Genomic DNA, 26,384 nt, shown 5'->3' with positions numbered 1-26,384 from the left:
GATGGTATGATACTAAACCCCTAACGGGAGGGATTGTGCTTTATTTTCATATGATGAAGACATAATCTTTCAATCAGTTTAATTCAGGTCTGGAGCTGGCATGTCAGTAACTGCTAGTAGTCCTTTGTTAATTTATGTGACATTGTCATTTTACTTAGTTTCTTTTGTTACCTATTCTGACATCGGACTCGGACTTCTTTTAAACTGAGTTTTACTGTGCGTATTGCTGTGTGTTTGTTTATTCCACATTGGCAAGAGGTATAGGGGGAGGGTTGAGATCTCAGTAACATGTTTAACCCCGCCGCATTTTTGCGCCTGTCCCAAGTCAGGAGCCTCTGTCCTTTGTTAAGTCTTGTATGGTGTTTTTTAATTTTAGTTCATTGTTTTCTGTTCTTTGGTCGGGTTGCTGTCTCTTTGACACATTCCACATTCCCATTCTCCATTCTATATATCTCAATTGATACGTTATGTTCGTGCATGTTCACACTATACGGATTTATATACAGGAGTGTGCCCCTAACGCAGAAACTGCTTCAACAGAGTTATGAGGAGGAAAGATTTAAATTGACACTCCATAAATTTTATGGACACTATCACGAATTGGTTGATCTATACGATGTGTTTGTGTCTAAACTAACTAATGACATTTTTACCACGTCTTAGATTGTGATTTAACATCTATGTCGTCTGTCTGCTAAGTACCGAACGTGACCTATTCCCGAATATGACTGTTTTGCCGAGTGTGAATTTGCATTGCTATACGACGTGTCTCGGTATTTTATACATCCCAACATTCATGTATTTATTGATGATGTTTCTGTTGTGGTTTCCGTTTGATAATGTGTTATGTCTAATCGTTTGTAGTCCAAAAGATTTTTATGAAATAGCCTTTGAAATATCGTCATGATCATGATAATTGTTTGGACTAGTATTGTGAAAATAATTGTATGAATTTCAAGATTATATATTCGTTACAAAAATACGCCACTGTTTGTGATGTCCTGTGCTGTCCGTCGTTAATGGAAGATGTTTGTTGTTATTCTGCGGTTTACATGTTGTATCGACTATTACATTATTTATTTGTGCGTTTCTCTGTGATGAGTGATGTGCTGCATTTCTGTCACGTAGTGTTGTCATTTTAGCGATATTTTTTAACATTGCCATATAAGCGGGAGGTTTTGGCTAGCCATAAAACCAGGTTCAACCCACCAGTCAGGAATATGGCAGTTGTTATCAAATAGTTCGTTTCTATGTATGTTCGCGTTTGTTTTTGTTGCACTTCAATGTTTCTGTTGTTCCTTTGTTTTCCTCTTATAGTTGATGTGTTTTTCTACATTTGAAAATGCCTGTACCAAGTCAGGAATATGACAGTTGTTGTCCATTCGTTTGATGTGTTTTATCATTTGATTTTGCCATTTGATTAGGGTCTTTCCGTTTTGAATTTTCCTCGGAGTTCAGTATTTTTGTGATTTTACTTTTTTCCCTCGGTTTTAGTGTGTAACCCGGATTTGTTTTCTCTCAAACGATTTATGACTTTTGAACAGCGGTATACTACAGTTGCCTTTATTTATAGCCAATTTAGATCTGAGTCGAACACACTTTGTTGGTTACTGACGTTTCTTCTTGACTTATGGAACCCATTGTGTTACTCATTGTAATTGATAAATTGTAATTCAGTATTATGCAGAAAGTTTTATGAAATCTTTTACGAGTGCTATTTCTGATTTTTCGGTTTCTTGCAGGTAAACCACAACACACTTTGACCCTCCTTCCCTAATTATGTTTATGTTTATGTATATGTTAACAGTTTTAAACCTAGAACATTTATGCGAGTATCAGAATATCCTGGTCATGCATTGTTAATTGTTTTTTGTCTCCGTTTAGAAATCTTTTTCGGAGTTACCTGTTTTATGTATCATAAATAAACATAAGGGTCAATGTAGCTGATGATCAAATACAATCATGTGAAGTTTTACATTCTTTGCAATATGTTTGGTTACATTAAATTCATTTCTATACTCTCAGACCTGAATATGTTACAGTGATTGTTCGAAACTGCTCTTTAATTCTATTGAGATAAATTTGTCTACGTCGCCAAGTATGGGTACAGCGATATACATCTCATACAGGCAAAATAATGGCTGGAAAGAACACAAATAAATAATTTTAACGAATTTTATTCTGTCTACAATCTAATACCCATAAATGCATCAAATTCATAAATGCATTTGTTTGCAAAATATCACAGATTTTAATCACAGATTACTTAAATAATTTATGTTATGTGTAAAAATGACATTTTCCATTGAAATAAATGCTAAAATAAATGGAAACATGTTTACTCCATACCATGGCACATCACATCATCAAGGTCGCTTTAAAAAAAAAAGAATTTCTGACTTTTCATATATACCTTTATTAAAAATTTATTTCAGAGGGAATAACTTTGCAAAATAATTAACTGTGTGATTTTTTTCATTATTTATAGATTATTTGTCTGAAAAATACAACAAATGTGGAAGATATTTACTGAATGCCTATGCCAAGAAAAACAGATGAATAGAATAAGTAGTTTTAAACTTCTTTTCGTAAGTCTAACTTTTAGTATCATCACAGGATAAATTATGCTGTATTCATTTATTTCCTTTTATTTCTTACAATACAGAGTTTTTTTCTTACACTATAATGATGAAATAAAAATTTCAAAAGTTAAAGTAGGTTCTTGTGCCATTTCCCATAATTCCTAATAAGATTCCCATTCTATGGTTTTATACTATGAAATCTAATATTATCAAATAACTGAGTGGCAATACAAACTAGTCATCTCTTGAATAAATGCTAACGATAATGGTTAATATATTCCATATATTTATATTCATTTTGTGTATGCATTTACGAATGTTTTTTTTCTAAGGTTAGTGTACTATGTAATCTTTAACTATAAATCTTAACTCAAAATCCTCATGTTATAACAAATAAGAACCCTGTCCTAGTTCAACCATGTCCTTAGAATCTAACCGTAAATCTTGCATCTGGTAATACAGTTAGGCCAGAAAAAGTTTACTTGTGTTTTTTTACCTATCCTATTGTATGCCTCAAAATACATACCCTAAAGTTTAATTTGCACTTTTGGTAGTGCATGAATTGTGACAGAATTGAAGTTAGTCCACATATACTGAAGGTAAAAAAAAACAAGTCCAATACAAAAATAAATCCTACCCATCATATGTTTCATAGAAGGAAACCTTAAACACGCGTTTTTTTTTGTTTGGCCTGTATAAACGTCAGTTATTCATCAATATATATTGAAAATCTGTCCTATCGAGCCAGTTCTTCAGTCCCAAAACTGCTCAGTGTAGACAGAATTAATTGTACACAAAACAGACCTTCTAGTATTGCCTTAGTTTACATATTTGAACATTTATCTTTTGTTATTTTTCCCTTTTTACGAAAACGACCGAGTTTTAAATAGATATCTTTTTTAATTTTTATATTAAAAAATGCCGTTTCTGCATTGCTCACAGCATTTGCGTAGACTACAAATATATCATAAGTTGAATACTGAAGGTTTAATCGTGTACTTTGAAAAGATGACAGTTCAAAGAAATAAATAGGTGGTTAAAATGATGAAAAATTAATAGAACAAATACAAGCTATATAGTAAGAAGTAAGTGTTTAGCATCATCTAACCCTATGACCTTTAGTTGTACAAATTTCGTATGAGAAATGACGTTCTTGCCTTCTAATGTTACTTTTGTATTTTTCAAAACAAGTTTCAATAGACTCCTGTTGTCAGCAATGGCATTAGCTAGAAGTTTAGACATTTCCGTGTCCAGTTCACAGTTACTCAAATCTAAGATCTGAAGGGTTCGAGTAAGCCGAAGGCATTCAGATAGTGTAATAACACCCGGTCTGTCAAGCTTGGCACCACATAGTTTCAGATGTTTAATTGTCGGACATATCTTTAGACCCTGTAAAACGGCAACAAAATCAGAACCGGCGAGTTGTGTGTTTGTGATGTCTAGTTTCGTTAATGAATTAGCATGTTCTAATTTATAACTGAGTTCAGATGCGCACATCATGTTCAATTTACATCCGGTAAAGTTAAGTTCCCGGATTGTTGTTGGTAGGTGTTGCAAAACAAAGTATGCTATGGCGGCTACTCTACCATTGAGGAAAGCAAACTCTTTAGTTTTTGTCATGTTTTCGCATGCATTTTGTAATGTTGCCCATGTATCTGCTGACACGTGTTTAATCGATTTCTTACATATATCAGTAAGAACTATGCTTTCCACTGAACTAACTTCGGTCATAAAGGCGTCCAAAATTCTAGCCATTAAATCTAAGGTCGACCAGTGAATCTTTAGGTGTTTAATGCAACCTGTTTTTGCGACTCCTTTCGCAAGTTCTGTATACACTGCTGCCTGACTTGAATACGACGGTTGTAAAACAAGCTCTAGATAGGTTATTCGATTGGCTTCTCCTGTCATCACAAGAGGTAAAGCCTCCAGAGTTTTAGTTGAAATAAGTCCATCCCTTTTTATAATCATTTTGGCAGGTAAGGATTGAGCAACAATCTCACACATATCTTCCCTGTAATCACACTCGGTTAGGCTCTGTAAACTTATGTTGTAATCAACTAACTTGCCACTCGGTGCATGTGATATACTCGTTCTAGAATCAGCTGATCGAACCGACTGCACATCATCTCCCAAAACCTTAGTATTACTTATATTACGCATGGCAAGATCGGTGAACAAGCTCTTTAGAGTAGAAGTATCGTAATCATCGCGGAAAAGACCACATAACAAAGTGATCATCTGTGAATAGCGCGAGTATTTCATCATTTTATTGTCTGTCAAGATGGTTGACATTTCCTCCAATACAAAATCGCTCAAATGCCTCGCGGCTAGGAAGTCCTGCATCAGTGTACATGTAAATTTCCAATGAGGTCCATTGAGTCTAAAGAAAACACCTAGATGAAATATCATAGAATTGGTGGACGGAGTTACAATTTCATCTTCGAGGTAGGCACGTTTCCCGTCTCTTAATGATTCGAAAGCAAAATTACTGAGCTCGTTTATTGCACTTACAACATCTTCGGGGAATTCATAACCAATTACGTCAATTTTCTGTCGCTTACAGTAATGGGTTGCCATACTTAAACCAAAAACTTCAAATAAATTGGTTATGCAGTCAATGTCATCCAAGTTGGCGGTTTTATTGATCTGATAAATAGCAAATATAAGAAGGCACACGATTGGTTGAGCAAGATGTTTATGCATTAACCATGATTCATTTTCAATCAAGTCGAACAATGCTTGGTGTTTATCTGGATGAGCCTTGAAGTGGTACAGATAAGTTTTAAAGCACCGAGCTACGCTGTGTGAGCTATAGCCCATGTTGAAAAGTTTTGAGTCTGCTGAAAATCCTAAACTATGGGATATATCCGGATTTGTGGCCACTATCACTGTAGCTTGAGGAAGACTGGAACCCGATATTATTTCCTGCAAATCCCGCATCCCTGTCTTTCCTTCGTAGCTATCAATCAGCATAACAATTTCATGTGAATTTTCTTCCATGGTCGACCAAAAATCTTTCAGTTTGATTTTGAAATCATCCGGAAATAACCTGTGATAAACTTCGGTTTTAAAATCGCCATTTATCGTCGCAATGTCAACATGTATTAATATATTGTAATTATATTTGAAGTAGTTTTTATGGCTTGCCCATAATTGGGTTATCATTGCACATAGGATTGACTTGCCGCTTCCTCCAGTGCCTTCCAGTACAATCCTCTGCCCTTTACCATTCGTACAGGGTGGTGGAAATATATCACTCAAATGTAGCTTACGTCTGCAGAAAATAAAAACACAGAAAGATCAATTACACATAAAGCACTAGGCATATCTTTTAAATAAACGATATAAAGTATGGCACGTATAAATTGTCTGGGTTTTTTTAGATAATCTACAACAGCTTTTTTGGTTGTCGTTGGTTCATGCTTATCATAGTTGTTTTTTCGTAAATTGTTTTGTAATAAAATAGTCCGACAGTTTTTCATTTCAGTGCCTTGTTATAGCCGATCATACGGTATGGTTTTTTTTCCATTGGTGAAGGCAGTACGGTTGCCTATGATTGCTTATATGCTCTTCATTTGAGGATAGTTGTCTCATTGGCAATCATACCACATCTCCCATTTTTTTTATATTCATGGTACTCGTAAAATCCTTTTTTATTAGTTTATCCCATTACAAAAATTCGCTATGTTTTACCTTTTGGGTAAAATTGGTTTCGTTCTAGTAACCATGGTAACTATCTTTTATTAACCACAATGCATCGTATATCATTTAATAAACGATATTATATACACTTCGTCTAGCATTTAAATTCACGGTACAATACTCGAATGATATAAATCACTCATATAAAATCTTTTAAATGCATTATCGAAAAAACTAAAACAAATTAAGCAGAAATATTGGTCAATACGTGTAGAAAATATATAATTTTTTTTTAATTGCAGAATGTTCCAGTGCGGTAATACCTACCCGTTCGAGTCCAGAATATCTAGAGGTGTATAAAGATCCCTTATATTTACAGAGATGTTATCAGCCCAGGAAAACGGGTGACATTTGGCAAACATAGCTTTGTACGTCTGGTATAGAGAATCCCGGCATACGCCAACAACATCTGTTAACAATATAACATAACATGGTATATATTAGAAGTATATTCTATGACAGGTATACTTGATAAGCTCATCTGTTCTTGTTTTGTTACTTTACTGTCAGTCTCTTTTTCTTGGAATGAAGTTTATCTTATACGCAGCTTATTGTTAGTGTATATAAAATTTCTAGTTTTAAGGAATTTGTACTTTATGACCAAATTTGGACATAATCAAATGATTTATTAAGGTCAAAAATGGCGTCAAATTCGATTCTCACATCAAACTGAAAAGGACCATTGAAAACCCATAAGAAGCATTTGTTTTTAGTTTTGGACTTTTTACTCGTTCTGTTTTATTCTTTGCTAGTTTGTTTTTATTCATTTTTCAAGGGTATCGTTTCAAAGTTTGATTAGGTTGCAATTCAATGATTTTAACTTCACTGAGAGACCGACAGGTTTGTTGCATATGAAATATTCTAAGTATTAAAAAAAGTGTCAATACCAGAGTGTTGTCTGTATACTGTTACCAAGCAACATAAGAATGAAATATCAGGTTACCAGCGCACATGTCAGATCATTTAACTCATAAATAAGTTTTTAATTTATCAATAAATATATCATTCAAAACCGTTTATACATGGTCATTTGACACAGTTATTTAAAGTTCTCAGTATGATAATATATATTCATTGATATTAACTATATATAGGTGTTAACCGTGTTTATAGAATTTAAACTGTGCAAAAATTTATCTTAGATCTAAAATTGATCCCAGGAGTTTTAATACCTTGTTTTATAATACAAGTTATTTGAATACCATTAGCACTATTAATACTTTACGAGTTAAATGTAAAACACCTTAAATATGCTATATTTTCTTCATCTTTTTTTTCCAATCGAATAGTTTTAAATTCCTATCATTGTGGCATTAAGATTTTGAAGAAGTTTGTGTTGAAATGCGCTTCTGGTGCAGAAGAAATGTTGCCGTTAAGGTTGTTATTTTAGACGATTTCCTCAGCAGGCCAAGACACCTTTGATCATTTTGGCTTTTCTATGAATACTCTTTTAGTATTGATGATATTTGTGCTCACAAAATTTCGTTGCCTCCAAACAGTTTTAATTAGAGCGCCACTGACTGAGTCATGTGTATGATTAATGATATTTTCCGACACTTTGATATTTTGGTCCTTTGGGTTCTGTTGATTCTGTTGGTCTAAATAATTTTGGTTTGATATCCAAATTGGCAATATATGGCTTATAATGAAGTTAAATGGAGGCCCCCCTCTCCCTTCCCCCAAACTTATGTAGGGTTTTCCCAAAGGACGCAAACATATTCAGAAACTGTTGCATTTTAATATCTTTATCTTTGTTTTTTTGGTGGGAATAATAATTTCCTCTTTTTTCCGACAAAAAGTACATAAAAACATATATTTTATAAACATCAGACTTTAAGGGGAGGATTGTTGTGCATTTGGTAGTCAGAAACAAACACAAAACTAAAATCAATTGGTGTACACAGAAAGCCCAACAGTGAATACAGTCTTGACAGTGCTTAATCTTACCAGTTTTATCACCGAATACTTCACAAGTCAATAAAAAATATATATATCATCAAAAATCACACTGATATATTCCTTAATTCTCCATTATTCCCCCATTTTTAAGGGGTTGCCATAGAATTTTGTATATATTGTTACAGGAACATGGTTACCATTCTCAGAGAGAGAAACACAATTAATAAAGAGATTACTGTATCCAAAAATTAAATGCCAAATAAAGACAACATGTAAAAAGATTATTTACATAATACCTTACGTATCTAACAAAAATTTAAATAAAAAACAACTTTGAATGGAAAAAAATCTTAATGATTTGCATCACTACTATTGCTAATTACTTGTACATAAATAAACGAATCGGACAACATTATATATATATATATATAGATATATTTACAGCAAAATAAAACAATCTCTACATGTTTAGCAATACAGCTGCAAAATTTCTCTAAGTCTAACAACTACGTGTTTTCTTGAAGACCTGATGAAATGCAAACTGTTCAGTGTAATATTTTTTTAAAAAAGAAAAGCTGTTCTCCCTCAATTAAGTGGCTGGTCTATTGAAAAAAAATCTTACAAGTGGTAAAATAGATAGAAAAAAGTTGTTATTTCGGGTTATATTGCAAACGTGCAAAATACAAAATCTTCCATGAAAATATTCTTGAACACGTGTCTGATATTACAAGTGCTGTGCTTGCAAATTATTATCTGTATTTCCAAATGTTAGAAAAGACCAAAAGACTCGGAGAACTTACCAGGTACATATACCCCTGCACAAGGAAAATATTTGTATATGTAATTAAAAATTAAAGAATTGTTTTAGCAGTGCTACATTTAAGATTATGATATGGCTATTTTTAAACGCTACTTTAAAAAAAAACTTTGGGCCTTAAATGGATATCGCCTGGTCGACCAAGACCCCTCTGCATTCTGAACACACGTTTCTGTGGGATCAACTGCAGCAAAGTGGACTTAGTCAGAAGAAGTGTGTCTGAGTACAACACTTTACATATAACAAATAGTTATATCATATTACTACTGGGAATGGGTGATATTAGCCGAGCTATTCCAAGAAAAAAAACTTACAAGAGTTGGAAAAAGGAATCTCAACATTCCCAATACATGTACATGTGCATTATGAATTCCTGAAAAGGGGAACACGAATTAACTGAAATGTGAGAGTGGTTAGCTTACCCAGGTCCTCTAAGTCTTAAATATATCATAAATATTTCAAATCAGCAACTCTAGCATTAAAACACATATCTTACACTTTAATTTTATCTCGTCTCTCCTGTTTTCTTTAAATAGCAAAATGTATAGGAAATATATAATATACATAGAAAAAAACATTACTACATGTATTTGAGGAAAATTGGTAGAAAACAGACTATAAGAATTAACTATAGAACGTAAATTTCTAGATGTATAAATGAGTGTATGTGTCCATGGCATATATTTTGCCAGAAAATTATAATTTTGGTGAACAAATGATAAAATTCTAAATTTCATTAAAAAATCAAGTTATATAATTGTTATCTTACCAACTGTGTCTTTTATTCCATGTTTGTAAACTTCTTTCCTGATAGCCATGACAACATCGTACAACTTTTTATACTTGAACTTGATAGAATCACAAAGCGCCTTGAATCCGAAGGACAGTTTCGTGGTATGTATTTTCTCTATGATTATTTGCATCCTCTCGGAGTTTTTCGAATGAGACAGAATCTCCTGACGTTCGCTGAACTTCAGAACCTGGTTCTGCTGCAGACGATCGAGAATGTCTTCTGCTTGTACATTATCAACAAACATCCGGTATGTCTTCAGTAAAACGGCTTTGTCTTCTTTTGGTATTCCTGAACAAAAACATATCTACATTGTCAAAAGGGTAATTTTAATCAATGTAAAAAATTTCTATAAGTTACTTTTCATGTATGAGATCCCTAACATTCTCGCTTAGACAAGTCATGCCCACTTTTAACCCTGAAGTTGCAAGGATATTTCAACAAACACAATATCATACTTTAGCAAAATTGTTCCAAATCTATACCAAGTCTATCAGATTTGTTTCTTATTTTTAACACCAACTTTCTGTCTTCTTCTTCATTTAGAATATGATTCAATGTATTAATTCAAAACTCATGTAATTGATTTATGAAGCCAATGACTCAAAATACTTTTATCAATTATGTTTTTTTAATGCTCTAAACCAAAATTTTTTCGAAAAAAATATATACTTTAGTATATGATTTGCCTTTTTGTAATTTGAGTCATCGGTTTAATATTTCATTGACGTATATCCTACATCTCCCATGTAATGGAATCATCAAAAGAGGGAGACCATACCAAGAGGGAAACAAAAATATTAGTCGAAGAAATACAGACAACACCATGGTCAAAAGAAAAACTAAGAAAAAACACACAACAGTCCATTAGCATTATGCAAACACAATAAACTAAATATTGAGCAACACCCAACACTCAAAATGAAAAAAATCCATTAATGACTTATTTGTCTCTTTTTCTTCCACTGAAGGTGTTTAGCCCTTTTGATTTTTTTCTATTTTTAAGACATACCATTTTCTTCTTTCTTATTTTTCATTGACCTTCCTCTCTTCCTAGACCCAGTAGATTTCGGTGTCATGACGAGTTTTCTACCGTCTGCCCATTGTTCCTGGAACAGATTGACATAATGGTTCTGTAGTTCTGTAGTTATCATCTCGTGTTCTATTCTGTGTAGACGGACTCTGATTGGTGGACCTCCTAACCGAACCAGTACTTCTTTAATCTGGTTCCATAATGCTACAAACTCCTCTGGTGATATCATATCTGAAGAAAACATTCATATAATAATTACATACAATTCAGATGATAGACAACAATAAGATCCATGTTCTCCTTTTTTTCAAATAAGATTGCTTTCAAGAAGTATTTCCGTATAACGTTTCTTGTTTTAACAATTACATTTGTGTAAAGTAAGTTACGCTATTCGGCCTATAGTAGTCCCTTGATTGGTGAATAAAGAATTATTTTAAGTATCTTTTTATTTATAGACACATGACTACACTGGCAAAAATGCCACACCTGTAACACATGCGTTTTTAGGTACATGCGTGACACATGCGTGGCATTTTTGTCCTAGTAGTGTTAAGACCCATTCGTTGATCTAAAGATGTCTTCACGGTTTTTGTGCCTTTGGTTGCTGTCTCATAGACGAAAACCTCTACATTAATGCATATTGTCAGGACCTTTTGTGGCCGACCATACTGTATGGGTTTTGCTCATACTTAAAAATTGTATGTTGGACAATTGTTGCTTAAATCCACTTCATTTGAACTCTGGTGTATAGTTGTTTCATTGTCAATCATAGCACACCTCTCTATTTTTATAGTTGGTTGTCGCTTTTGACGTTGGTTGTCTCTTGTGCTTTTTGATATTTCCTATACACTCCTTGACAATTACCCTGTAAACTATGCTGTGTCATCAGTTTGTATGAAGGCAAGCCAGAAAACCATACTCAGACAAAACTACATTTATGTACTCCAATGAATTCCCTTTGTCATGGTTAAATATAAAGAACACAACAATTGATACACATATTTTGACATGATACCGCATAAGAACTTGTGAAAAGTTTGACATGCTTGTTCTTGGATTAAATTTTTGAGTCCTATTGTAGATTTTTCTGTTTCACATTTAACTTCATAATTAAAAATTCATTGCATATATAAAATATCGTACTTAAGATACATTTTCTGCTTTTCACGGTTTTAATGTTTGGTCTGATTTCACATTTTTAAACCGTAGGTTTTCAGTGTTTCATTTTATAGCCATTACCGAAACCAGCAGGAAGATTCTGGGTTTTTTCGTCAAATAGCAAACTTAGAAAAAAAAGTCGGGGAAATTAGGCTGAAAATTCCTATTGCACATAGTTTTCCCATAAAACCCCCACACCATGTGTTGTCCCTACTCACCCATACGTGCTACTTTCTGGTGTAAGAGTTGTAATCGAACAATGTCTGCGCTAAGACTGCTATCGGTGGGAAGTGGTGCCACGCCCCAACCATTTGGATATGGCGGACACAGATGACATATAGACTGTAGTAAGATACACAAAGCCCTGCTGTCGTACTGCTGTGACGTGGTGTGTTTCTTATTAAGAGGGTATAACATCTCCCATAGTTTGTCGTTGATGACGTTGGAGGTATGCAGACGTTGTAGTACGGCCTTGATGTGTGCCTGAGACAGGTGCTCCCTCAGGTTTAATGGCGGATGGACACTGTCAAATGTGCTCCGTAAAGCAAAGGTTCCTGCATCCATTAACAGCCATACTATTCTGGCTACGTTTTCTCTTTCTTTGTTGGCTATATTCATTTTCTTTGCCCAATTCTGGTCCATATTAGCTCTAAAAGAAACAATGTATAGTGATTAGTGGGCAATATAGATTTTATAAATAGCCTTCAGTAAAAAAAATGCTAATAGATTAAACAGATTATCCATCAAAGAATTGCCATTAAGAATATATTTCCAAAATTTCATAACAAACCATTTAATATGACTGAAGACAACCGCTTAAAAGGTTCTGACTTTAGACTAGCTCACCCATTTCTTCTTTTTATATCTCAGCTATATGAACATGTGGTCAGGTTAAATTGTTAGTTAGCATAGTCTTATTGGTATCGCAACTCTTCCAATCTAATCAGTGAAAGTTACAAGAACATTACAGGACTGACAATAAAAAACACTGAACTCCGATATAATAGAAAACAAAGGCAGAAGTACAAACAATAGTCTACATAAAACTTTTTACTGGTGTAAGCTTTCAGGAAAACAACGACTAAATCTATCCCCCAAATAAATTTCGCTCTCATAAAATAAATATACTTGAAAAAAATTCTTAAAAGTTTTATTGTTTTTTATTTGTTTATTATCAATCATTATTATTATTATTATTATTATTATTATTATTATTATTATTATTATTATGGTTTGAATCGAGAATATATCCAAATTGATATTTATAAATATACATACAAATATTATTAGAAATCTTCTTACCCATCTGTCATACTTTAGTTATATTACATTATAATCATTATTATTATTATGGTTTGAATCGAGAATATATCCAAATTGATATTTATAAATATACATACAAATATTATTAGAAATCTTCTTACCCATCTGTCATACTTTAGTTATATTACATTATAATCACAGCTAACTATTAACACCACTTATCCTATATAAAAACTAAGTGACATTTCTTACGTTATATGACGTGACTACGGTCACTTTACTTTCTTTAAAACTAATGATCAAAGTTACGCATAAGTAATTTTTATTTTCATAAGTATTTTTCTTTTCTTTTCCGAAAGAAATTGAAGTTTGTTTGTGAGAGGCTGGTCTCGTTGGTAACACGACATGACTTAGCAAGTATATAACATTTTACCTATTTAAATTGATAATACATTTCTATTTGGTGAATAGTAATTTTTACTCGAGTGGAGAAAATACCAATTTAAAATCCTTTTTATTTTGAAAGTGTGTTCGTGTCAATTGATTTCCATAAAATATTAAAATATATAGATTATTTTTCAAAAGAAATTTTGTTCCAGCATCAAAAAGATTTAACAGTTTCTATTGACAGTTTATTTATATAGCACTGACAAAAATATATAAATATTAACCACTTTATATGGCAGAATAATTGAATGAATTTGTTTATTTAACTAGAACTGCAAAAATTTCAAAGGTAACATGACCTTCTCTATACACAAACAAATTGCTTCGGAGGTTACTTTTTATAAAGTCTTATTTTCAGGTTTTTGCAATTTTGAAACCACTACTAGACTGCACTAATATAACTTGATCTACCCAATAACATTAGTTTAAAATTAAGAACTCAAATAAAGCACTAGTGGTATGATTGTCAACGATATAACAATCCACCAAGGACTAGTGGTATGATTGCCAATGATATAACAATCAACCAAGGACTAGTGGTATGATTGCCAATGATATAACAATCCACCAAGCACTAGTGGTATGATTGTCAACGATATAACAATCCACCAAGGACTAGTGGTATGATTGCCAATGATATAACAATCAACCAAGGACTAGTGGTATGATTGCCAATGATATAACAATCCACCAAGGACTAGTGGTATGATTGCCAATGATATAACAATCCACCAAGGACTAGTGGTATGATTGCCAATGATATAACAATCCACCAAGGACTAGTGGTATGATTGCCAATGATATAACAACCCACCAGAGACCAAAGAAATAGAATGTAAACAAATGAAGGTCATCTGGGTTCCAGAGGTTAACGTGCGTCCTTCTACAGATAGCAAAACCAATGCCTTGTAGTAATGTGTAACAGGCCCCGAGATAAACATCATGTGAAACAATACAGAACAATTAGATTCTGCTGCAATTCACTAGGTTGATTAAAGTTAAACTAACTTAACTTGGGTGTCCGATTCAAACGCTTTGTTAAGTTTACAAATATGAACAATAAATAACTTCTTTTTTCATTTTAAAAGCTTGTTTCAAGTGAGGGACCTCATTGAGATGGAAGACAAGAACAAAATTCTGTTTGTCCTTTCTTTCCATTTTGTCATGTTAGTGCAGGGATTTTGTTTGCGATAAATTTGCCCTGAATTAAAAGTAAAAAAAAAACATCATCAAATATTTCTGATCTATTATCAGAATGTAGATAATTCAGATTTCTTCAAAAAGTTTTCGTATTTTGTTAAATTGAAAAACTAAAGTATTAGGCGGTCTCAACAAATAGATTTATTTCGTGAAATGAGCACTTTTCACGAAATAAATGATCATTAATTTAAAGTACAAAGTGACTTTCATGTTTAAAAGATATACGAACCCCATGGTATATCCATCACGCCCACTGGATCGTTAGCACTTCAAATTAAATTGCCGTTTTACATAAAAAGCTTTAATGTCGTCCAAGGTTTGTAGTATGTTAACAGATAATCTAGTTTGTATAAATATATAAAAAGTCTATTTGCTCATACTTATAAGTATTATCAAATTTCTAAGGAACACTGCTTATTCTTAAAAGACTATATTTTTCTTGTCTATTTATATCTACAGCTTCTTATGCAAATATTGGATACCTTATTGATTCATATCTTTTTAAGCTTTCCTTAATTTAGTCCCAAGTCTTCTTACAGAATTGTTCATGACCAGCATGATATATAGTCTCTCTGTTAATCTATTCACAACTATTTAGACTGGGGACGACCAGCATGATAGATAGTCTCTCTGTTAATCTATTCACAACTATTTAGACTGGGGACGACCAGCATGATAGATAGTCTCTCTGTTAATCTATTCACAACTATTTAGACTGGGGACGACCAGCATGATAGATAGTCTCTCTGTTAATCTATTCACAACTATTTAGACTGGGGACGACCAGCATGATAGATAGTCTCTCTGTTAATCTATTCACAACTATTCAGACTGGGGACGACCAGCATGATATATAGTCTCTCTGTTAATCTATTCACAACTATTTAGACTGGGGACGACCAGCATGATATATAGTCTCTCTGTTAATCTATTCACAATTATTTAGACTGGGGACGACCAGCATGATAGATAGTCTCTCTGTTAATCACAACTATTTAGACTGGGGACGACCAGCATGATAGATAGTCTCTCTGTTAATCTAGTCACAACTATTTAGACTGGGGACGACCAGCATGATAGATAGTCTCTCTGTTAATCTAGTCACAACTATTTAGACTGGGGACGACCAGCATGATAGATAGTCTCTCTGTTAATCTAGTCACAACTATTTAGACTGGGGACGACCAGCATGATAGATAGTCTCTCTGGTAATCTAGTCACAACTATTTAGACTGGGGACGACCAGCATGATAGATAGTCTGTCTGTTAATCTATTCACAACTATTCAGACTGGGGACGACCAGCATGATATATAGTCTCTCTGTTAATCTATTCACAACTATTTAGACTGGGGACGACCAGCATGATATATAGTCTCTCTGTTAATCTATTCACAACTATTTAGACTGGGGACGACCAGCATGATAGATAGTCTCTCTGTTAATCTATTCACAACTATTTAGACTGGGGACGACCAGCATGATAGATAGTCTCTCTGTTAATCTATTCACAACTATTTAGACTGGGGACGACCAGCATGATAGATAGTCTCTCTGTTAATCTATTCACAACTATTTAGACTGGGGACGACCAGCATGATAGATAGTCTCTCTGTTAATCTATTCACAACTATTTAGACTGGGGACGACCAGCATGATAGATTGTCTCTCTGTTAATCTATTCACAACTATTTAGACTGGGGACGACCAGCAAGATAGATAGTCTCTCTGTTAATCTATTCACAACTATTTAGACTGGGGACGACCAGCATGATATATAGTCTCTCTGTTAATCTATTCACAACTATTTAGACTGGGGACGACCAGCATGATATATAGTCTCTCTGTTAATCTATTCACAACTATTTAGACTGGGGACGACCAGCATGATATAAAGTCTCTCTGTTATTCACAACTATTCAGACTAGGGACGACCAGCATGATATATAGTCTCTCTGTTATTCACAACTATTCAGACTGGGGACGCGTTTTTGATTTAGATCTATTGGAGCCTTTAGATATCTTTTTGGTTATTAGTAGTACCTTGTAGATTTTTTCAAAAATATTTTTTCTTTTTTGTAAATGGTACATCATGATTTGCATTGTTTATTGTTTATTTGTGTTATTGAGTAGCAATCCGATTTTATACTAATAAATATTTTATCTTATCCTTGTAAACGTTCTTGGCAAACTCTCCCACAGCCATGTGCGGTGAAACCTAGTGCTATGTGAAGAAACTACAGCTCTCAATACTTGTGCAGCAAATTGACTATATTTGAGGGGGATGACACATTTTTGGGATGTGCAATATAGTGGGGTAAAAAAGTGGGATCTGGGGAAATGAGCTTTTGGGATGTGGGATATAGGAAGTAAAAAAGTGGGATCTGGGGAAATGAGCTTTATGGATGTGGGATATAGGAAGTTAAAAAGTGGGATCTGGGGAAATGAGCTTTTGGAATGTGTGATATAGGGAGTAAAAAAAGTGGGATCTGTGGAAATGAGCTTTAGGGATGTGAGACATAGGGAGTAAAAAAAGTGGGATCTGGGGAAATGAGCTTTAGGGATGTGCAATATAGTGGGGTAAAAAGGTGGCATCTGGGGAAATGAGCTTTAGGGATGTGGGATATAGGGAGTAAAAAAAGTGGGATCTGTGGAGGAGTAGGGAAAAAATAGGGAAGTTGGAAAAATGAACAAAAGTTCGGAAAGTGGGAAAAAAATACAAAAAAATAGGGATTTTGTAATGAGCACCCCCGTGTCACCCCCTCAAATTTATAGGTCACGAATTTCGGATCAAGTGATATCATATTTTTATATTGGACTCCTGGACTGAATAATTATAAGTAGCGACCGATTTTACAATTTCAAGTGAGTTTAAATAGATAGGCCTGTCAATCTTACACCTGATAAATTGTTCTCAAAACCAACTTTATCATTTGAAATATTTCTTAATATATTTCACAGAAGACCGACTTCTTACGTAAATCATGCACAAATTTAAAAATGATGTGAAAATGTGGTGTTTTTTATTATTTAAATGTATATCTATATTTATATGAATAAATAAGTGATATACCAGTTTCATAGTCTTGGTGTGTGATATATAAAAAAAATGTTAAGACTTTATGCTAATAAAATATTTAAAGAATTCCCCTCAAGATGTTTTAATATCATACAACGAAGGAAAGGAGTAAAAGGAGACACAAAGAAGACTGCATTAAAACAGAAGTATAACAAGAAACTACGTATGTAGTCTGCAGTTGAACAGGTCTTGAATTGTAACTGCAAACACCGTATGTCCTAACTCTTCCAAATGTAGACTAGCCTTCAAATGGAAAAACTATATGATAAGTCCTAATTGTTCCGAATGTAGAAAAGTTGTAAAATGTACACATCATGTGCCTAGTCCTAAAAACTCCGAATATAGACAGGTGTAAAATGGAAAAACCATATGACAGGTTCTTATAGTTCCGAACATAGACAAGTCTGAAATGGAAACACCATATCCCAGTTCTTATAGTTCTGAATGTAGACAGGTGTGCTGTGATATAGCCAGACCATATGAAATGAATTCAATATAGACAAATAGCACTATTTTTGTCCATTTCCTCGTAACAAATTGTTTGTGTTCGTCCCATTGTTGGAGGAGCTATATAACACTATTACACAGAATGATTACTAGACATATACAAGAAGTGAACATCAGACATATACAAGAAGTGAACATCAATGGAAAACATAGAACCAAAAACGACATACAGATACTACCCTAATGTCAAATTCTAAATCGCGCCTGAAGTGTTAAAGGTATTACTAGAATTATAAAGGCTTGCCATCACCCTCAAATTGCTAAATGGATATGTATTTTCAATTATACGGTTAGCCAAGTTCTATATGCAATGCACACGTGTAAATAAAAGCAAAGACAGAAAATACTGTACACGTAGATTAAAGTTTGCTAAGCAAAACATTATTTTTAAATATATATACATGTACATTCCATTATTTACCTCATAAACTCGTTTTCGTATGGTCCTTTAAATTTAGTGTATTGATGTTCGCCTCGCTTTCGATGCCGGTCATCCTTAGGCTGATCAACATTTGCGAATGGTGGCAGAAAATTAGGCGGGATAGTCGAAGCCATTTGATTGAATTGGCGAGGCTTCTTTAAATTCCCTTTTAATCCCTTCATTTTAAAACACTAACTTGCCACAGTATATTATCCTACAGTACTACATGTGATGCCATGAAAATTACATTCGGAAGCTTCTGGTTTTATCACAATATTGTTTTACTTGTTATCATGATTTTACTTTATCGAAACAAAACTCATAAAGATATCCACAGTAATTTCTCCATACTTGTTTGAACATCATAAAAGTGAAGATGTGTTGAATTGATTTTCTCGGATTATTTCCAATATTTTCATTTAATTAACTGATAAATATATGAAAGCTTTTCAAAATCGATCCCTGATGATGTTATATATTGTGAACACCACGGAAATATGTTATACTCCAGTTGTGTATATTAACCCTCGTGACAAATATAGACGGTAGACAAGGTAGAACTTAATATATACAAAAATCTACCTCCCTGGGTTTACTAACAATAGTAAAGCTAAACACATACCAACGGGCGGGCAAGGTCAATCACATAGACTTTAGCTATGCTTGAAGACACGCTTAGTACAGATACTAACAATTTTGGATACGACTCGTTTACCCCCCAAAGAGCCATTTAATTCCTATTGTCAATGAACATATTGTGTATTTTACGAATTAAATTAACATTTAAAAGATTTAAAATAACCAAAAGCATATCACTTATCTTTTTACAGAGATATCATGACATTCTACGCCCTTTGTAATCTATAAGTTTAAATGCTATCTTTTATAAATGATTCGCTTAATGAAGGTATTTAATTACTAACACAAAAAAGTGCAAATTAATTAACAGAAAGACAATTTCGCAATTGAAACTTTATTTAACAAATCGTTTAAAAAATTGGATCGCAATATTTTTTCTTTGAGCTTTTTCTATTGAAAGGAGAAACACTTTTATGCCATCTTCTTCAATGAAAAGTATTTGAATTTACTAAACACAATTAATAAAGATAGGAATGTATGTCATATAATTGCGTTCAAAGCCTGTTCTCCCACAGCAAAATATCATTTATAGACTGATTTTTATAGTCTGTTCTTATGTTGTGCTGTAACACCACTGTCCCAGGTTAGGGGAGGATTGAGCGCTCACAAACATGTTTAACCCCGCCAAATTCTTTATGTGCCTGTCCCAAGTCAGGAGCCTGTAGTTCAGAGGTTGTCGTTGGTTCATGTCTGTAATATGTGTTTTTCGTAAATTGTTTTGTTATAAATTAGGCCGTTAGATTTCTCATTTGATTTTTTTTATATTTTTCATGTCGGGGTATTTTATAGCTGACTATACGGAATGGTTTTTTTTTCTCACTGTTGAAGGCCGTATGGTTGCCTATAATTGCTAACACCCATTTCATTTGAACTTTGGTGGATAGTTGTCTCTTGGCAATCATACCACATCTCCTTATTTTTATATTGAAAACAACTGGTGTGATTCTGCGTTTGCCTGATTGATACATAATTTACCACATGTGGTCTAGATAGGCAGAAGGGATGTTTTGTGCGCTAGTAAAACTAGTCAAAATTGTGTGCATGTACCAATTCAGGCTATTTGGACCGTGTATTGTTTGTTAGTTTTTTTCTTTGTTTGTAAGTTTGTTTTTCTCATGTGAGTTAAGTGTTTGTTGGTGTTTGTACGTTTGTTTTTTCTCATGATCTACAGTTGTTATTCCATGAACACATGGCATGCACAGTCAAACTGGTATCATACGTACATCAGGACACATGACATGCGCAGTCAAACTGGTACCATACGTACATCAGGATTGATGATAGTGTTGTTCAATATGAACTTTTGAGGTCATCTTTACAGAACTTCTTCTTTTACCCACCGTTTAGAAGAGCCATGATTGATATATTTTTTATTGTTTTATTGACTTTTTGGCATCTACTACATTGTTGTCCTAGTCTTCGTTTCACAACAAAATTTAAGACACAAAATTACTCGTAAGTCAACAATTATAATAAAGTAGGCTTTGGATCAATTTTAATTGGAAGATTATTTTTTAAGCATGATTAGAAAGTGGTGAAATTATATTGATTTCATTTGTCGTTATTAGATAAGACAAATTATCAAATTAGAATCTTTGTAGAAAGCCTTGTCGTGACAAACAAATACCTCTAACTGTCATAAAACTTATTGGAAAAAAGTCTTTGTAAAATAGGGTAAACTTTTATAATATAAAAAAAATATATTATATGTACAACATGAAAAGTAAGCGAAAGTATGTTGTTTATGGTTATAATAACAAGACAGTAATATTGAAATAAAACGACGCACTTTTTTAATTGATTATTTCTTGACAACGTTTCACATATTGAATTACTGCTTATATAGCAAACTTTGATTTAAAATGTCCCACTTCTAATTTCTTCATTTAGCCTGGTATTGTTTGGTGTTTTTATTGCTTCAAATGCATAAAATTAGATCGATGTCCTTGCCGACCCTTGATAAATATGAAAGCTGATGTGATATCTCATTGAAAAATATGAAATGTAATGCGTTACGCTCGCCACGTCAAAGAACACTACATAAGATATACATGTAGGTTGTATTTGCGTGCTCACAAGGTCGTAGATCTTAAAATTTAATGAAATCCTCAGCTTGGTTTTAGATTATATGTGATTTTGGTCCAACAGTTTTCTATCTATGAAGAATTGACGAATTCGACATAAAATAACTCTGAAACCCAAACATTTATATGCCTTCAAAATATAATCTCACATCTTACTATAAATATAAACGAACGGTTTAGAAGCTAATTGTACACTAGTAACTGAACAGTTATGAATGTATTAGATCAATGAGAAATACGCCTCTCTTTAAACAATATAACACTTTATTATGTTACTATATATATATATATATAGTCGGGCATAGTGCCGGCATAGTGCAAGGCGATTTGGTGCCACGATATCTCAGTAGCATGAGTTCGAATCCCAGCCAGGGAAGAACAAAACATTTGCTTCCGAAAATTTACAGATCTAACATTGTTGGGCTGTTATTTAGACGAATTATGTATACAGAATGTGTTTCGGCCTTGTATCACCATCACTGGTGATCCGATGGATAAAATCTATCGTAGAGTTGTCATTGGTTCAGACGTACTTAATTATATATATATATAATTCGTCTGAATAACAGCCCAACAATGTTAGATCTGTAAATTTGCGGAAGCAAATATTTTGTTCTTCCCTTGCCCGGATTCGAACTCATGCTACTGAGATATCGTGGCACCAAATCGCCTTGCACTATGCCCGACGTGCTAGACCACTCGACCACCTAGGCTCGACAAAATCAAGCTTTCGGTGGCCGGGTGTTACCTTTCCTCGTCAGTACATGATATATAAGACATGAAGATGGAATATTACAGATCAGCTGAATTATTTATCGTAGAGGATCTTACAAATTAATGCAGGATGCAGTCACAGAAATAATTATATTATAAATACGTCTGAACCAGTGACAACTCTACGACAAAATTTATCCATCGGATCACCAGTGATGGTGATACAAGGCTGAAAACATTCTGTATATATAATTCGTCTAAATAACAGCCCAACAATGTTAGATCTGTAAATTTGCGAAAGCAAATTTTTTGTTCTTCCCTGGCCGGGATTATATATATATATATATATATATATATATCTTTATTATGTCAAACCTTTGCAATTACAATAGTATACAGACACTACATGACATACATGAATACACAGAGCAAAATGTGAACACTTTTTACAATTGTACTGATTGTATCTAGCCAGGAGAGCACACATGGAAATTTATATATCTAATGAAGTTACACAGCTTTCTCAATTTAGATTTTTTTTTTGGATTCGTAAGTTCCTTAAACATCAATATATTTGGGCGATATACATACTTTTTATCAATACATGTGTTTCTTTTTACTGACATATCTTTACACTTCATTATATAATGAAACTCATCTCCAAGATCTTTTGAATTACACAATTTACAAGTTCGTCTATTGCTCTGAATACTTGTCCACCTCTATGTCTCAATAGGTAATTTATGGTTGATGGTTCTAAATTTGCATAAAGTGTAAATATCGCGGAATTCTAAAATATCTAAATAGTTCTTAAAGCCAAAAGTATCCTTAAAAACTCGACAATTTAATGTTTTCGAACATGCTTGCACATTTGAAAACCATGTTTGTTGAAACTGATCTTGGAGTGATCTTCTGATGGTATCCTTTAACCAAATGTCACATATACTACATGTTTGAGATAACCACACGAAAGATAATCCCTTTTCATTAAAAATAGATTCTACATAATTTAATAAACTAAAATTTACATCATTTTCATTTGACAGCTTATACATTAGTTTATAAATAGTAGCTGATAATTTAATTGGTTTACCACATACTAGTTTCACCCAAAATGATACCATACGGACTTTAATATCTAAATTGATGGGATATCGTCCAAGTTCACCATATATTACACAATTTCGGGTAGAAGACTTCAAGTGCAGAAGAAGCTTACAAAATTTTGATTGAACTCTCTCCAGAATGTCGTTATTCCCAAACCCCCAAATTTCACAACCGTACAATAAGATTTCACTAATTCGTCAAATAAATCTAATTGACAACTAATAGATAAGCCATGTTTTGTCCCCTTTTTGATCACCTCATACATTGCCTTGGTAGTTTTTTCTGCTAGGTGTTTTCTACAGTATTTGAATGTGCCATTTCGGGAAAAATAGATCCCAAGATAGTTAATTTCTGGAACGATATCAATGACAGAGTTATCATATGTAAACCTAAGATTTTGGGGTTGTCTACCATTACTAAAATTAAAAGTTTTTGTTTTTTCAACATTAACTTTTATTTTCCAGACATTACAATATGACTGGAATTTATCAAGCAACAATTGAAGGTTCTTGGCCGATTCATCCATTAGCACAGTATCATCTGCACAGAGAATTGCAAAAAGTTTAACATAAACATTAAATTTTTCTTCTAGTGCATCTTCAATAGTGTTCAAACCAATCACGTTCTCGTTGCTTAGAAAGTTTTCCAAATCATTTAAGAAAAGCGAGAACAGAAAAGGAGATAAATTTTCCCCTTGACGTAGACCAACATTGCTAGGAAAATAATCTGATTTATTGCCTTTATAAGATAAACATGACTTAATATTATCATACATCTTATGAATTATTGTAAACATATGACCATTAATGTTATTCAATAACATCCTATACCATTAAGCGTCTCTTCTGACTGTGCGCTTTTTAAAAATCCACAAACGCACAAAACATTTTTTTCTTTTTTAATTTCAAAATTTCAAAGAAAGAATGTAGTATAAATATGCGATCTACTGTTGAATATCCACTTCTAAATCCAAATTGATTTTCATTTATTAATAAAACTTCATCTGAAAAATTTGATAATCTATGACATAAAATCGAAGTGAATAATTTCCCAACACAACTGATAATTGTGATAGGTCTATAATTTTTTTTAACAGAGTTGTTGGTCGTTTATTAGTGTTTTATTATACAATCCATATGTTCGCGTCCCTCGTCACTTAAGAGACAAGATGTTGTTGTTTTTGTTGTTGGTCAAAATGGCCACCATGAACATAAACATTAGCTGTTGAAATGTTAAAAAATTGTATATGATACGACTGGATATGAAAAAAATTGTTAAATTGAACCAATAATGTTAAGATGATACATGTAACCATGGTAACATCAGATATATATATGATAAGGACCAAAAGTCAAACAGTATGCAGATAACTTTCTTGTGCATGTTATTTATGGTGGGGACACATAAATTCTTTCATAAAAATAAAGATTTTGTTTACAAGGGAGTGGGTTTTTATTTTTGGTGTTAATTAGTTTAAATGTAATAGATATTGGACAGTGAAGTGATTAACAGAAAGTCTTTGTCGACACAGATATTATCTCGTTGTATACAATCTGATCTTCGTAACGATAAATATTCAATGGGAACCATTGACAACTACCCTATTATATAAGTATATATTACGACTGGTCTTATGTAAGGACAGACACCTAGTGAGTTTAAAAATCAGACCAGAAAAAGGCGTGGTATGATAAGAGAGATAGTATCACTTTTTAAAAACCGAGATGACCTTATATCTGACACCCTTTGGGAATTTTATAATTCAATACTCATGTATTTACAAGTCAAGTTGAAACAAGAATATATCGTTCCCTTTCGATATAGCTATGCTGTCTTAGCAGTGTTGTATTTTAAATGTTTCTGTTATTTAGGGAATTTGGTATATAAAGAAGGTCTTTGTGGTCACTGTTAAATTGTTAATATAACGCACAGTTAACGACAAGAATACAAAATTGACCATAAGTAAGTTAAGTCCGGTAAACAACAAAATTCAATTCTTTGATATAGAATCTATCTAGGGGAAAAGGAACCCACCAAATATCTCTTATGGTCAAAACTTGATATCAAAGATTAAAGGTTTCAGCAACAATACCATTGCAGTTGCACGATCCTTCACATGGAATGGAGATGTTTTTAAGCATTACGAAACGCTCAAGAACATCTTTACACAAAATGTCTAAATGCTCTCTTGACTTAGGGAGCTACCATTTGATTTTTAGGGGTGGGGGGCTAGGACAGGAGTTTTGAGTAAAAAAAAAAATGAGCAACTTGGCAAAAAAGGCAGGATGACAATTTATGTAAAAACAGTCAGGATAAACTAATAAAAAAAAGGCAGGACCGAATAGAGTGAAAAATAAAAAGGCAGGACAGAGATTACAACTAACAATTAAACCCCCCCCCCCCATAAAAATCAAATGGTAGCTCCCTTAAAAAATAAGCCTTTGAGAACGTAGCATTTTAAAGGCATCAATATAAATATACAGTTTGCATAATCTTCTTACCTTTTTACACAATTATTGGTGCAAAAGATCACTTTGTTCGTAGCTGGATATCGATATAATACTTCATCTCATGTCATTGGCCTATACTGTCTTACTATAGATCGAATATTAATGAAATAATGAAGTAGCTTGTTTGTACGGACATATATAAATACTTAATAAAATTTGGTCAAAAGAAACCAATGCCAAAGTTTATATCATTCAAATGTCAAATTGTAATCTAGAGGTACAGGATGTCAATTCAACTTAAACAAAATTAATAAAAATACAAAGAATTAAATGATTTCCATATCTACTTACGTAAACAAACGTACGTCTTGTTATATTACATTACCCCGTTGTAAAAACACGTTATATCATTCATAGTTATTTTCTTTTTAATTCCGGGTTTTCACCTACAGAATGCAATGAACTTGACATTGTGTTCAAATTTGAATGAATG

General features: G+C 33.1%; 1 protein-coding gene across 6 annotated transcripts in view; it reads right to left on the bottom strand.

Annotated features, from left to right (window-relative positions):
• Nucleotides 1–2,161: 2,161 nt before the first annotated feature.
• The window catches only part of LOC127712258 (uncharacterized), a 44,342-nt gene continuing 20,119 nt past the window's right edge, over nt 2,162–26,384 (bottom strand). For 2 of the 6 annotated variants that reach the window (XM_052218603.1, XM_052218600.1), the window contains 6 exons: nt 12,200–12,630; nt 10,803–11,054; nt 9,770–10,081; nt 8,984–8,998; nt 6,552–6,693; nt 2,162–5,856 (listed from right to left, as the gene is read on the bottom strand). In XM_052218603.1, coding sequence (XP_052074563.1) covers nt 3,654–5,856; nt 6,552–6,693; nt 8,984–8,998; nt 9,770–10,081; nt 10,803–11,054; nt 12,200–12,623 — 3,348 coding nt within the window. In that variant the 5' untranslated portion in view covers nt 12,624–12,630 and the 3' untranslated portion in view covers nt 2,162–3,653. Of the gene's footprint in view, nt 5,857–6,551; nt 6,694–8,983; nt 8,999–9,769; nt 10,082–10,802; nt 11,055–12,199; nt 12,631–18,897; nt 19,453–26,242; nt 26,325–26,384 lie in introns of those variants that run through there. The other 4 variants (XM_052218604.1, XM_052218598.1, XM_052218599.1 and 1 more) reach the window with 4 other exon arrangements.

The sequence above is a fragment of the Mytilus californianus genome, unplaced genomic scaffold (assembly GCF_021869535.1).
Source record: "Mytilus californianus isolate M0D057914Y unplaced genomic scaffold, xbMytCali1.0.p SCAF_8, whole genome shotgun sequence".
Taxonomy (NCBI): Eukaryota; Metazoa; Mollusca; class Bivalvia; order Mytilida; family Mytilidae; genus Mytilus; species Mytilus californianus.
The sequence above is the reverse complement of the archived record's forward strand: the minus strand, read 5'-3'. Positions and strand labels throughout refer to the sequence as shown.